This window comes from Motacilla alba, chromosome 4 (assembly GCF_015832195.1).
Source record: "Motacilla alba alba isolate MOTALB_02 chromosome 4, Motacilla_alba_V1.0_pri, whole genome shotgun sequence".
In the NCBI taxonomy this organism is placed as follows: Eukaryota; Metazoa; Chordata; class Aves; order Passeriformes; family Motacillidae; genus Motacilla; species Motacilla alba.
In genome coordinates, this window is record NC_052019.1 from 44,917,423 (window position 1) to 44,932,163 (window position 14,741).

Below are 14,741 nucleotides of genomic sequence, written 5' to 3' on the forward strand. Positions count from 1 at the left end.
TATGTGTTATATATTTAGACCACAAGTGTAGAACAGCCTTGCGATGAAATCTGGGGATATTTGCATGTTTGATGCTGTTAGAGTCCTGCACCCCTTTGGCTGCTCGGTGGTCATACTGCTGTGTGAGCTCACCCTACTTTTCTGTTACTCCTTTTTTGGAGAGTTGTTTTGCACCAGAGGGGGAATTGGTGTGTGGGTGTTTGAATGCTGCTATTTGCTGTTTTTTAAAGGACCTCTAGCCCTCCCATGGGGTTACTGCAGCAGGAATTCATACCTGTGCTACAGCCCAGCATACAGACTGCTGACAGGTACCAAGTGGAAAAACCCTGCTCATAGTGTGCTGTGTTTTGTCAACATGTTTTACTGCCCATGGTTTTCAGCAATTTGTTACTCAATATTTATCTTTTTTTTTTATTTCTTCATTTGTGCCTACATTGCCTGGCAAACCATGTTGTTCTATAATAACATTTATTTTTCTTTTTCCCATAAGTTGCCAGTATCCGTGTCCTTTCAATTTAGTAATCGCTATTGAATTTAAACAATAATGTAGAAATCCTCAAGTGTTTTACTGATGTTCCATCATATATTAGCAAGAGCATAACCCTTTATTTTCAAGATCCTGGTTCCTGGATCCATTTGTAGCAACTTTTCTTCATTTAGGTTGTTCTGAATTCTGTTTTGTGTTTTCCAGCTGTAATATAACTCTCATCCTCCAAAGTGCTGCTGGCTCACTCAGTAGCTGTAGGTGGCATATTCTGCTTTAGGCTGTAACTGACCATAGCACTCAGCTGCCAGCAATGTTTAAGACAATAAAGACTGAAAACAGGACTTATCCCATAGCGTCTGAATATAGTGGAGTGTTTTCAGTGCAGGTTTGCTTCACTTAGCATAGCTCACCAACGAATTGCCCAGTAGGCTTTGCCTTTTCCATGTATTGCAAAGGTCTCTACTGTTTTGGCAGAGAAGTCTCTTCTCAAATGCCAGACTTCTTTATTTACATGAAAGTTGGGTGGTATTGTTGATGAGGGTAGTTCTGAGATGTTTCCCTTCCTTGTTCCCAGTATCTCTGGATGGGCACAGATGCCCTCACCCTTTATTTTTTATTTTCTTTCTGTCTTTCAGTAGGCTTGCTGAGTTCAGACCAGCTGTTCCCTTCTTACCCATGACTCAGGACTCATCTCAGCATTAACATTATGCTTTTCTCTCTAAATTAATTTATGCTGGCTCCTTCAGTAGTGTTAAGGTTCTCATTTCAGGGCATGTCTTTTTCTCCCCTTCCCAAGTAGGGCTTGCAGGTAGGTGTTACAAAGTCTTGATCTTACTTACCCAGTTCTGGACCAGTGCAAGTAAAGTGCTTTGGTGCTGCAGAACATTGTTTTAAGGACAAGATTTAGGTGTTGAGGCCAGCATGAGGGCAAAGAACTGTTCGTAAAAATGGCCTTTAACAGGGCAATATCCCATAAGTTTCCCCAGCCAGCACTGCTTTAGCTTGCTCAGTAGCTGGACCTTTGTTCTGTTTGAAAATAAGTGCTGAACTTGTGCTCAGAACAGATGTAACCCCTTGCCTGGTACCTAGTGTCTTCATAAGAGCTGGCTTCTACTGATGCAGCTTGGCTTGATTTGAGTTTTGTGAAGTGCTCACTGTGCCCTTCACTAGTCACAGCATTATCAGTGCCTACAGGTTTATAAAGCTCCTTCGTGCACTTTGATATTGGGAGATGATGCCTTCTGCTCTTTATGGTGCCACCTGTGCTCCAGAGAAAGCAAGTTCATCTTTTCACTCTTCTTTCAACCCCAACCATTTATAGAGGTGATTACAGGGAAGAAGTGGCCTGGGCGGCAAAGACAGAGAGGGAAAAAAATTCCTTTCCTCAAGCAAGGAGAACTCTCTACTTGTTGGGTTAAGACAACAGATTTTCCTGTTATCCAGAAGATTGACATTATTTCTCCCTTCAGCAGTCATAGTCAAAGCAGTGAGAACATAGATTTTTTTGCAGCTTCTAACTGTTGAAAGACTTGTAACCTACTAAACATGATTTTTAAAAAATAGCATAGCACAGGCTCTTCGACTCTCATTAAATAAACTCAGATATGGACTGTAAATATATAGTAAATGATGCGCAGTACCTTTTAAAAGACTGTAGTTCACTAGATAACCATGATTTGATTTTGTCTGTCTCTCTTTCCTTCACGGCTTAAGGCACCACACAGTTACCCGGGGTATAACTAAAGGAGTGAAGGAGGACTTCCGCCTGGCCATGGAGCGCCAGGTCTCGCGCTGTGGGGAAAATCTCATGGTGGTCTTGCATAGGTTCTGCATTAATGAGAAAATACTGCTGCTGCAGACTCTTGCTTGAATGGACTGGATCCTGATGCAGTGGCTTTTATGGAGAGAGGGGAAGGCTCTTTGTAGGAACAAGCAGCATAGCAGTGGAAAATCTCTTGTTCAGAGGGTCAAGAAGTTCCCTGTAAGTTACAAGTTCTGCACTGCTTGATTTCTTATGTGAGTAGATTAAATTTTATAAATAAAACATTGTTTAAGAAGTCTTTGTAATATCCTATTTGTTTGGGTTTTTTTTTTTCCATAGCATTATACTAAGGTGTGTGTCATAGTTCTTTCTATCTTTGCACATACACAGAGAACATAGCAAGGTATTTCAGGTTTTTTATTAGCACTAGTTTGGAAATCACAGCTTGAGTGAATTTCCTGAATTCCCAGAAACTGTTATCTTACATTGAACTGATCTGTTAGGTCTTCCTTGTGTGCAGAATTCTACCTGTATTGCTGGTTTTCAGATTCAGGGTCTATAAGTAAATTCATGTAGAAAGAGGATTTTTTTGATTGAAATTTAGTAATATCCAAGTGATTATGCAGAGTCAGTAGGAAATGGCCTTTCTGCACTCCTAGAGTGTAGCACATGAAACTCGGACCTCGTCCATGCAAGAGGTGTGTTACACAAAGGCCCAGAACATGCACAGGCGGGCTGCTAAACCTGTAGGAGCAGCCTGCTGATTAACAAGCCAATAGAAGAGATTTTAGGATTCAGCAGGATCCTAAACCTAAGGGTTTGGTCAAATAAATGGGAAAAATACAATGAAGCATGATCAGTTGAGAGCACCACCAGGCTGTGACACAGAGGTGCGCCCAAGCTTTTCCCAGATGGTCACTGGCCAAGTTAAATGTGTGCCAGTAGCCAGAGGGGACAGGCATGCAAGAGGTGCCAAGGATATATACAAACCCCAGACCACCTGAGTTAGGGGGTTCTGTGTCACATGCAGGGACTGTTACCACAGGCCCTTTCTGATAACCCCTTGCAGTCACCATCCCCCATCCCTTGCAGTTCCTTTCATGAACACCATCAGGGTGTCTTAGGCTGCCCAACTATTAGGGTATATGAAAAGAGGGAAATCAGTAAAATATTTACAAAAGATGGAAAACAGAGAGTAACTGTAATAGACTAGTAAGTTTTTGTTAAATAGGAAAATACTGTCCCTTAAGTCACATAAAAGTCTTGATGATGACTTCCGTGGCACTGTAAACTTGAACTAGTATCCCTTTTTAGTAATATAGCCTGAGTGGCAATATTTCAGGCTAATCCACCATATTTCAGGCTAATCCACTTGCCTCATCAGAATCTAGGCCTGCTAGACCTTGACAACCTCTATCAGATTTTCCAGAATATCCTTCTCCTGTAAAGTATATATGATATTATGACCCAAAGAGTTGTTGCAGTGAGGTTTTGAGTCAGATGCTCTGCGTGGGATTGACTGTCTTGCATCTTCCACTTAAAAGGGAAGTAGTTTGCAAACACTTGGTGTCCAATGTATACCAGGATTGAGTTCATTCCTGAAAGGAAGCACAGGTTATACCATCTGAAAGACCAGGTATGGGCTTGCTTCAGAGCAAGCAGGCAGAGGTGTGCCAGGCTTATAAAAGAGAGTGGCACCAAGACAACAACAGCTAATGTCATTTGCCCCAAAGATGGTACACACTGTTTTCAAATACAGTCTGAGGGCTTCTCTCCCCCAAAACATTTATGAAAGAAATAGAAATAACCTCTGTGCTAATTTGAAAATACAACCAAATCAGTATGCTGCAATTATATTAATAAGGAGAATAATAACAGTTACTGTTTTCAGGGTGGACGAGTGCCAGCCAATATGGTCAGATCTGCTGCCTTTACAAACAAATGCTGCCTGCCCTTCAAAGCTCTGGGGTTTCTGGTAGGAGGTACGATACCCTGCTGTCACCCTGCCTATTTTCCTACCCAGACAACAGGGACCAAAGCTGCTGAAAGGTCCCCTCTGCTGTGGCTTTGCATTCTCTGCTCGTGTTTGTTGTGTGCCCAGTGTGGTTAAAACCACAGTGGGATACTTTGGGAAACACACTTATCTAAAATCACAGAGACACAACCTACACAGCTGCCCAGGGGATTTAGTCTTCTACATCTTCAGAAGTAGTATTACTCTGTTGACAGGCCTTTGAGTTTCCCATTAGGTTACACAAGTCTCAGCAGTCCCTTCCAAAACCAACTTTGAACAGCTGTGGTATTTTGCTTGGTACTAGGCAGCTGTTCACTGAGACCTTGACTTGATACCAAACTCAGGACAGTCATTAGGCAATAGCAGCTTGTAGACCTCATTTAAAGAATTTATTGTCCCTCTCTCCTAAATATCTGGTCTCAAGTGCCCCAGCTCTATGCAAAGGTTCCACTCAACTTAATCTTTCTGGAATCCTGCAGGTTACCTCAGTCTAAATCCCTACTTTCTTGCAGACAATGGAAGTGAAGAAAACAAAAGGATAGTATCAGTGCAGAAAGAATCATAAGGAATATGTCTCCTGGTGTGTTTTACTGACCTGGGTATAAAAATGGAGCACCTGACCACCATTTCTTGACATCCACAAGGTAATATATCAGCAATAAGAGGATGAAGGCAAAGCAGCTCATAGTTGTCACATATGATATTGACCTACAAACATTTTCAGTAGAAAGAGTAATATTTAGAGAACTATGTGATACAGATCTCAAGGTACAAAAGGTAAAACATTCTCTGAGCTAAAATGGTACTTTAACAAAATCATACTTAATGTTCCATCTCTCTGCTTACCATAAGTTCTTGTTTATGGGAATAAACCCTTCTTCTTTAGAACATTTTGTCAAGATAGCAGAAATAACTCCCTGAAATAGAAAGTTGGTGAAGTTTATATTACCACTGCAGCATGTTTTAGAAATATTTGCATTGCATTAAAATACATGTCTTTTAAAGAGCTACATAACTATCAGACTTACCATTACTATGCCCCATATGATAAACCGACTCATAATTTGTTTGGGCTGGTCTTTGTAGAACAAAGTAATTTTTCCTGCCTTATTAAAAAAAATACAAAAAAATAATTAATGCTCATTAATGTAACCACATTTCAAGAGCCAGATATATTTTCCACCAGCTACCTGTGCTAAGACAGAGACCACGAATGGGATTTCTATCAGCCAAGTGGTTGAAAGCCTCAAAATGAGGACTCTTTGTAAAGAATGGACACACAAGGGGAAAATATGTAAATGCAACCTAATCAGCAGTAAAGGTGCACCTTTTCTCCTTTCTTACTATGTTAACTGAGGAAGGGGACGAGCATCTTGATTAGGTCAACACAACATAAGTTGAGCTCCCTCTCCCTCAGTAAGGAACACCACCAGAGCCAGCCCCAAGAGCTTCTCCACAGCATCCCTGCCCTACCCAGAGCACATGCTTCTTTTCATGCACCACTAAGCAATGTGTCCTGGTAATTCACTCCTCAGTATCACACTTCTGTTCCAAGCTCTGCCTCACATATATTCCAAATCAATTTTTCCCCAGTGCTAGATGTGGTAACATTCCTTTCCCAGCATAAGAGCTCCAGTTTGGTTCACAGCTGCTGCACCATGAGAAAAACCAGCAGTGCATCAAAATTGCATCAAAAAGCACAGTACTTTAAACAGTTGTGAGCTGTGAGCTTTTGGTGTTGTTAACACCAGCGTGAAGCCCTGCATCTCTCTTGCCAGGGAACGTGAGCACACAGCACCCGTGCAAGATGGTTATCACTGCACAAGAAGCAGAAAATCAGCAAGGGGGAGCAAGTACACCTGCAACTTTTGAAACCCTTACAATGAAGCTGTGAAGTTTGTGTGTCTCAGCCTTATTTTCCAACATATAGAGCCAGCCTACTCCCAGCATAAGCCCAACCTTGAAACACCAGGTGGCTATTTTGCAAGCTTCTTGCGTCCATCCTTTACAAAAACCGAGAAGAAGTCTCAGTGTATCTAATGCAAGCTACTGCCATGTTAGCTTCCACTCCTCTGGCACTCACCTCAGGCTAAGCCGTTGTGAAAGCATTGTTCTGAAAAAGGTTTCGTTAGAACCAGTCTCAGCCTTAAGTAAAGAAACCCAATTGCCTCCCCACTTCCAAGTTTCCTTCAAGTCTTCCCATTATAGCATGCAGACAGAAAGAAAATGAGGTACCTGCAGTCCCAAAAATGCCATAACAATGCTATTTATGGTCCCCAGGATCCCTTCAGGATCATATGGCATCGTTGATTGGTAAGTCACCTTAGAGAGAAAATAGCTGTTACAGAGCACCCAAGCAACCAAACTCGTTTCTTTTAAATCCCCCTGCACGTATCATTCCCAAGCCACTCCTGACATTCTGCAAACCAAAAACTACTTACACCTGAAGAGGGATGCTGATACATATGCTTTTCTCCAAGAAGCAATCGGTCAATGTAACCAGCTGCTCCTCCAGTGCAGTTGGGATACTTTCCGAAGTCCCCAATGCCCCCAGGACCAAGATAGCCCCTAGGACAAAGGCAGAGAGGTTGTAGCACAAAGTGTTACAGTCCAGCTGCACAGCAAGTAGCCCACTGACCCAGCACACTAAATGCTCGATGTTTTCCCAGGCTAGAGGCACACATTGATGGCAATGCAGTGATCATGTATTGCTGCGTACACACCTCAGGGAGATTTTAATTCTCTTCTTTAAATAGAAAGGAAGAGTGACATCACCTGTGTAACACCTGGTACTTTAGTACCAAGGTAAAGAACATTTTTTCACATGATGGATGCTTCTTTTAACCCTGCTGTCCTGAAAGCTCTTCCTTTCATTCTTTCCCTATTGCTAATAAAATGTACCTTCTACTCAGTAGAAGAGAACCAACCTGATACCCCACATTAAGTTGTCTGAGTGCATGGTCTTACCTGGGACAATCTGGCACTGGTAACAAGAAGGTCAGGCAGAGCCAAATTGTTTCTAATGCCAGAATAAAAATCCACTGTGGCCAGTAGGGGAGAATATCCTGCAGAGCAGGGAATCGTCCTTCCTGCATGAGATGGAGGGAGGGGGTGTTAGCTGGCAAGTAAATGCCCTTGGGGACAACCTGTACTTCCTGGCAGGCAGTCTTGTACCCCAGATACAAGAGGGAGATGTCATTACAACACTGGGTTGTACCAACAGACCTTTCATTTTCACAAGCAATTTCCAGACACTTAGTTACTTGGGACAGTGGGAAGAAACAAACCAAAACAAAAGTCCTTAATGTTTTTCAACTTGGAAAATGTCAAAAGGAATTTTGATTCATGCATAGAACAAAAGCCTTTTGGGAAAACAGACTCTAGAAAGGCCAAAACCCAGTATTACTTTCCCCTGCTGTGAAAAATCCTTGCCAAAATTAACTGGACAAAATGCAGACTACAGGATTCAGCATAGAGATGCTTGTCCCTGGGTTTCCTTGGCAGTGGAAAAGTCATCAAAAGTGTCTTGGAATGCCTGTTTCTAAGCACTATCTCAATGGATTGTTGAAATCCTCAAATATAGTAAAGCTAGATGTGACAAAATGCAGACTGTGACACTGAAGGGTGCACATACCCAAAATTGACCCCTGCCAGGTGACACTGCACTACACATCAAGTAAGATGTTACATGTTTTCTTGTTGTTTTTCATGTGTTCTTTTTGCCCAACAAGAGCAAAGGCTCCCAACCCCTGCTCCAGTATCAGTTCAGTTGTCATCTCCCCACATAACTCACCCAAGTCCCACTATCAGCTCTTGTAAACAGGAGTTCAAGAGCAGCAACCACCAGGTATGTGAATCCCAGCCTCTGGAGCACCCCTGGAATACGCAGATTATCCCAGGACACTGGAAGACATGCAAGCAATGTGGAAGAGGGGCAGACACAGGCTCTGTTGTAAATACAAAAGTGATCCTTCTTCAGGGAGAGCTGAGATCCACTGCACCTGTGGGTACAAGGGACACTTCCACTCTGCCATCCCAATTTTCTGTACATCAAAGTCCTGGGAAAGCCACTAAGACAATCAACAGTGGTTGGCACAAGAGTCAAACAGAGAGAATTTCATCAGTGCAGAACTGAACAGCACTCCACAAGATACCATGCAACTGTTGGCAAAGTTTTTGCAACAGCCCAGCCAAGGAGGCAGGAACAAGTTACAGAAATGCAAGGAAGACAGCAAGTTCCACTCACAAGGTCCAAGGCAGTAATTGGGATTCACAACTATGATTCCCAGCAGGATTAGCACAAAACTCCTCCAGATGATTTTTCTAAGCACCTTCCACTTGGAACTTCCCCACCTCAGCATGGAGCCCAGTGCCAATGCTATTGATGTCCCCATGATGAACACAAACCTGGAGAACAGAGTAGATGGGAAATGGAGCTGACAGATGTCTCATAACATGTATGAGTAACAGCAAACACTAAAGCTGGCAGAGTGGCCTGCATTGGTCCAACAGAGATGCATGCACTGAGTGAAACTGGGTGATTTTATTTCCTCCGATTGCCAGGAATTTCCAGGCTACTGAGCTTGCACTATGGAACACTTCTACCTTTTTCAGTGGTAGTTGAGGTAGGGTTGTAATTGCAGTCTGCTCTTTTTCCACCAATTCATATGCTACCAAAACATTCCATTACCCAAAATTAAATTAGTATCTTCAGAGCAAACACCAGCTTCAAATCTATTATTCAAATTCAGAACTGACTCACTCCTCTCGTCTAGCTTAGGTTCACAGTCCAAGTCCAGCTCCCTTCTCCAACAGAAACCACAGCTGGTATAGAGAAGCATATTAGAGGCAGATGGGATACTTGCTTCCCCATAAGACCACTCTTTGGTTATAGAAATATTAGCTTAATCGAAAATTTATTTGGCTCCTTTATCTATGGATACACACCAGTCCAGCTTCAAATCTTGCCAGACTGGCAGCTTTTAACACAGTGGTGTGGCATTGAGCTTCTCAGGGATACTGCACTTCCACAGCCCTGGGCCTTGTGTGTGGGAAGCAGGAGGATGTGGGGCACGAAAACCACTTAGCTCTTCTACTGATTCATAAAGGTTATGATGTTATTTGCAGGGGCAGATTCCTATTGACTGTTCAACACAAATTCATCCCTCCAAATACATTTCCACATGGAGGTAAGGTGCACACAAAGTTCCACTTGCAATGTTTAATAGAAAGAATCACTTGATACAAAAACTATTCTTCAGGAAAACTTACCATGGAAACACCAGATCTGCCACTGTTAGTCCTACAGAGAAATACAAAGGAGCGTGTTATCTATCTTCAACCCTCCTCACATTTAGCAATATTACTGCTGATTTTCTAGAGGAATTGCAGGCTGCTAGCAATTATTCATATCTCAAAATCTAAAACATGTTGTAGACATAATCTACAAAGAGCTAATCATCTTGCTTCATTGCATTTGCCACTCTTCAAGAATAGGGTCAGAAATGATTGCTGTGCCTTGGGACAGATTTCAGGGATGGGATGCTTGCTATTCTCCACTAAGGCATTACAATGCTTGACTACATTCTCATCAGCTTACCAATCTAGACATGATGTTTTTACAGCACTGAGCAACATCAGCTTGACTGTGGTCATTAAGCAACACAGGAAAGTTAAAGCTATGACCCTGTATCACAAATGACAAGGTTACACACAGACTGTGATGTGAAACCATGCTGTCACTGCATGACGAGGAGGACCAGACTCTACTTGGCCCATTTAACCAACAGGCAGATTCCCTGCTGAGGCAGACCAGGACAGCATCCCAGCCTTTGGCTGAGCAACAGCTTGCTGCAGCAGCTGCAACACCAACCATTTCTAGATACTGCTGCAGTTAAAACCCAGAGCAGCTGTCTCAATTGTACTTTACCATTCCAGCTCTCATGTTTGAAGAACCAGTATTTTCCTCCTCCATAGTTAACAAACACCATAATTACAAGAGAGAGCCTAAAAAGACAACAAAACCACAAAGTATCACGTCGATGAAATGCATATTTATGAATGCAAAGTTAATGATTACTACTCCCACTAGTCCATTTCTAACTCTGAGATTTGATTTATTTTATTTTTAAAGCAAGATTTCCTAGGTTTCCAGCTTTACCAAGCAGTAAGCCATGTTTCAAAAATCATGAGTGGTGGTGAACCAAAGCAAGCTCCTTTGCATAGCATTTCCACACTGAACACGTTGTTCTTTTGCATCCTCTTCCACAACTTTGACGTTTCCTCAAATTAGATCAATTACAAAGTATTTTGGAAAATCTGGGAATTAAAATCTTGATTAACTTCCAAGTAAAACAGACCACCTTGAACTGTCCATCTGCTATATATTGCCACACACTGTCAAACCACTGGAAAAGTCTCATTCCCCTTGGAAAAGCTGCTTTTTGAGCAAGCTCTTACGCTCACCCTCGGAAGGTGTCAAGGGAACGTAGGCGCTGTCGAGAGCGCGAGCTCCACGACTGCGGGGTGGGATCACAGTTAATGGAGTCTGTTGTGTTCGGGGATCCAAGCTCCTTTGGGAACAAAGCAGACACATGAAGTCAGCAGCTGCATCAGCTGAGGAGGGAACAAAGGATAGTAAACTGCAAACTTTCCCACACACTGTCTTTATTCTCCCTGTCTTTCTTTTGTCTGCTTCTAACCTCTTCCTGGCTTCACCACATTGCAATAATGCTTGCAGATGCTCCAGACTCTACCTTTGACCAGGCAGAAACAAGAATGCAGTGAAATGAGCCTGTGCTTGCGACTCATCAGAGCTGGGTCCCCTCCAAATCAGCCAGAGACTTGCCAACACTCTGAGTACTACTTTACAACAGAGCTGAGCAGATCCAGTTGCTAACTCTCAAACCCCCCAACCCATCAGCATTTGTCTGACACCACAGAGAGACTGTTTCGAGATTGCTGTAGAGCTCTGTTTCCAAGTCTTTTGATTCTACACAGGTTTGGACCTCTTAGATATGAAGCCCAGACTGTGATGAACGATCTACATTCTAGTACAAAATGAAGATCCCATAGAAATGCCAGTTCTAGGGGTACCAGAGAAATTCTGAGTTCATTTTTTTGCTAAAATTCCTGCTGTGCTGGAAACAGCAATGAAGGCTGTGATTTCCCTTACACTGACTGTGTTAGAAGGGGACAGACAGTATTTTCACCAACACATTTGTTTCAAAGGAATTAAAGAGGGCACAAAGCTGTATGTTCAAAACTTGCAAGAGCTTTACTGGGAATCCACTACACTTGCATGGAAACCCAGTCTAGCACTCTCCATTGACATAAAACTGCCTGACATCAATACAAGATTTGCTAAGGGGAACACACACAAGGCGAAGATTATTAGTAATAAACAAGCCCCTAGATGTCCAAACAGTATGTGTTTCTCAGAGATGCAAACATTACAGAATGCAAACTAAAGATACTGTGGTCACTCACGGAGTTAATCATACGATCAGTTGCTCTGGGATTCAGTTTCTTGTACACCCAGTTTCTGACTGGATCAATTCTGAAAATGAGTAACAGTTTAAAACACAAAACAAAGCCAAAAGTACTTCATAGTTCATTTCACCTTAATAGAAGTTATTTAGCAGAATAAAACGGAAGTTTTGACAGTTCCTATTTCTGTTTTTACAGCTCACGTAGGTTATACTGAGATTCAGCCAGCACCTAGGATCTCAGTTAAGTCCAGCTGTGGAAATACACTGACACAAGCTCATGTTTGGGGAGTTTATTCTCGGGTTGCTTACAGGCAAAGATGATTTACACCATTCAGTAAAGGGTAGAAGGTTGCATTTGTTACATGCACTTTGGTCCCACTGCCTTGGATTACTGATCCAGAGCTAGACAAGGAACAAGGGACATGAGGTGCAGCAGGGCATTTGTGAGCTTACAGTGAACATCAGCTGCTCTGCACACAAACTGCCAAGGCTGCAAGATATCCCTCGAGTGAAATTGCATTACTCTGCATTTCTTGCCACATGTGCCACAACGTGCACATGGCACCTGACAACAGGATCTGATCTGCAAGCAGGGCTGCAAGTGGGACTCCAAAGTATTACCACACTGAGATGTGTGGTCTTAAACTGGCAAGTGCAAGGAGGAAGTTCACTTACTTCATTAGAAGGCGCCCAGCAATCAGGAGAGCAAGGATCCCCATGTAAACCAGGAAAGCAAAGAGAATAGCTACATGAAAAGAGAAGAACACAGCCCTATAAATGATCTAACGAAACCATTCAGCAACCTGGGCTTGGCCAATGTGACACAAACACGACACAAAGCCCAGCTCCCTGATCATCATCGTGCCACCTTCTCCATGCAATACACATCCCAGAGGGGAAAAAAAAAAACACAGCAAAACCTCCAAACTACCCAAGACAAAAGCAGGTTAGTTTCAAAGCACAGCTCAGTGACTCCACATCTCAGCATAAAAAGAGCAAAATGAAACCGCATTGCATCACAAGACCATAGTGAGAGAAGAGCTGATGTGCTGTGATATGTTCTGAAGAAGGAAGTAGAGATTTAAAAACAGCTTCAATGTGAAGAAGTTAGGGGAAAGGCAATACACCTAGTTAGCAAGCATGGAGAATTTTTCTTTACAGTTAGGAAACCGGGAAGAACTGAAGAATAATGTAATGGAAAAGAACAGACATAGACAAGAGTTTGAAACAGTCCTGGATAAGAGATGAACAAAAAAGAAGAAGGTCAGGTTCTAAATTAAAAGTGCAACAACAAACAAAAATCCAAACAAAACACTGTGTGAATTGTTTCCCATTTTGTGAGAGAAGATAGAGGGAAGAAGAGGGAGAATTCTGTGTATATACAAAAACATGCAGGGAAACAGGAAGTAATATCTCCCTCCAGACACATACCCCCTGATTTTTCTGTACTGATGCCTGCTGCAAAAATGTTGTGGGCAGACAGGATATCATGTGAAGAGGCCTGATCCTGGTCAGGGCCTCAAGATAAAAGGAGGCAAGGATGTCAAGAAAGAAGAGGAGCAAGCCCATGACAACTCTCCAGCACGAGTGGCTGCACAAGCTTCTTAGGAAGCTAGTTCTGCTGGGTGACATGTGGGTTGTAGAATAAAAGGGAAAAAGAGAGCTCTACATACGGAGATAGCTGTTGATAGGGCCTTCATTGATGATTAGGTCACAAGAAACAGTTTGGTTGCTTGTACTTAGGGTCTTTACCACAAGGGAATAATTGCCAAACTCTCCAAAATGATACTGAATCCTGCAAATGATAAAGGAAACAAAACTTGGTGAGCCACGCCCAGTACATGCAGGTACCACTGCAGCACTCATGGGGGGCTGTCAGCCTGAATGCTTTCGCCAAAGTATTCCAAGCCAAAAACTTGGACCAACACTGTGATGTAACACAGAACTTGCCTCTTCCAAGCATTACCCTCCCCTAGCCCAGCACCAATTCTTTACCACACATGCACTGCCATTATTTGTCCTCTTGAACTAGAGACTCCCTGCAAGAGAAACCAGATGCTTGCACACACTGCCTCAATGAACACCGTTTTTGCTCCTGCTTGCACCTAGATCCTTTCAGCACAATTCCAAAGTACACCACTGTTACAGCAGTGGGGTGAAGACTGAGCTCTAGGTCTAAACAGTTGGGAAAAAGGAGGAGATGAGCAGGCAGTGAAGAGGCACATGGCTCCAAGGGGAAAAAAACCAAAACTACAACAAACCAACACAAATACAGGACAGACCAATCCATGTACTCCCTGGGGCTGGGCCACCTACTTGCAGAGATCTCTGTCACCCACAGAGCTGTTGAGCAGCAGGGTGAGTGGATGCTGCGTATCAACCATTACCGATGCCGTGCCTGGTTTTCTCAGGCTCTCGTTGCTTGGTGGGACAAACGCCAGGAACTGATACAAGCACTGTGGAAGAAGAGGGTGAAGGGAGCTCATTAGTGCCAGAGGAGAGTGAAAGGGGGTTCTGCCTTGCATGGTGGCACAGACAAGGAAAGATGCCACGGGGCTGGAGCATCTCCTGCTGCGGGAATTCTCTGCGTGCTGCTCGAAGGTAAAACCGAAGCGAAGCGACCTGACGAAGCCACGTAGAGACGCCGGAGAAGCCGAGCAGCCCCGCCGCTGGCCGGGCTGTCAGAAGCGGAGGCCGGGGGTGACCCCGCCCGGCACAGCCCCTCACCTGGTGGCAGGAGCCGGAGCGGGCGGCGAGGTTCAGGCCCGGGGCGGGCAGCTCGTTGCGGACGAGCAGCAGCGCCTGGTCCATCCGCCCCGACCGCCGCCGCTCCGCCGCCGCCGCCGCCGCCCCGCCGCGGGGCCCGGGCGCGCCCTGCCCGTCGGGCTGCGAGAGGCCGGGCGCCATCAGCAGCGCGCCCAGCGCCGCCGCCACCGCCACCGCGGCCACCAGCCCCGCCGCCGCCGCCATCGCGCCGCGCTCCGCGCT

The 14,741-nt window shown here is 44.0% G+C and overlaps 2 protein-coding genes across 8 annotated transcripts in view; one reads left to right on the forward strand and one right to left on the reverse strand.

The window, feature by feature from the left end:
* The window catches only part of INTS10 (integrator complex subunit 10), a 23,450-nt gene extending 18,612 nt beyond the window's left edge, over nt 1–4,838 (forward strand). For 3 of the 7 annotated variants that reach the window (XM_038135482.1, XM_038135477.1, XM_038135478.1), the window contains 2 exons: nt 231–308; nt 2,201–2,556. In XM_038135482.1, the coding sequence (XP_037991410.1) occupies nt 231–308; nt 2,201–2,226 (104 nt within the window). In that variant the 3' untranslated portion in view covers nt 2,227–2,556. Of the gene's footprint in view, nt 1–230; nt 309–2,200; nt 2,557–4,140 lie in introns of those variants that run through there. The other 4 variants (XM_038135480.1, XM_038135481.1, XR_005256755.1 and 1 more) reach the window with 3 other exon arrangements.
* Nucleotides 2,652–14,738, reverse strand: HGSNAT (heparan-alpha-glucosaminide N-acetyltransferase). Its single transcript, XM_038135483.1, has 17 exons — nt 14,481–14,738; nt 14,070–14,209; nt 13,427–13,548; nt 12,429–12,498; nt 11,752–11,821; nt 10,729–10,835; nt 10,193–10,269; nt 9,535–9,565; nt 8,510–8,670; nt 8,057–8,166; nt 7,231–7,352; nt 6,705–6,831; nt 6,499–6,585; nt 5,292–5,369; nt 5,110–5,180; nt 4,859–4,971; nt 2,652–3,847 (listed from the first exon to the last, which is right to left on the reverse strand). The coding sequence occupies exons 1-17, from the start codon at nt 14,721–14,723 to the stop codon at nt 3,666–3,668; spliced, it is 1,911 nt and encodes a 636-aa protein (XP_037991411.1). The 5' UTR covers nt 14,724–14,738; the 3' UTR covers nt 2,652–3,665.
* Nucleotides 14,739–14,741: the final 3 nt, after the last annotated feature.

Bases quoted from the DNA above. Each gene is read 5' to 3' on its own strand.
- HGSNAT (XM_038135483.1), bottom strand. From the start codon at position 14,723: ATGGCGGCGGCGGCGGGGCTGGTGGCCGCGGTGGCGGTGGCGGCGGCG. The intron at 11,822-12,428 runs GTAAGTGAACTT...ACTCATTTTCAG, and splicing joins GCTGGGCGCCTTCTAATGAA to AATTGATCCAGTCAGAAACT. The intron at 6,832-7,230 runs GTAAGACCATGC...CCTTTGTCCTAG, and splicing joins CCAGTGCCAGATTGTCCCAG to GGGCTATCTTGGTCCTGGGG.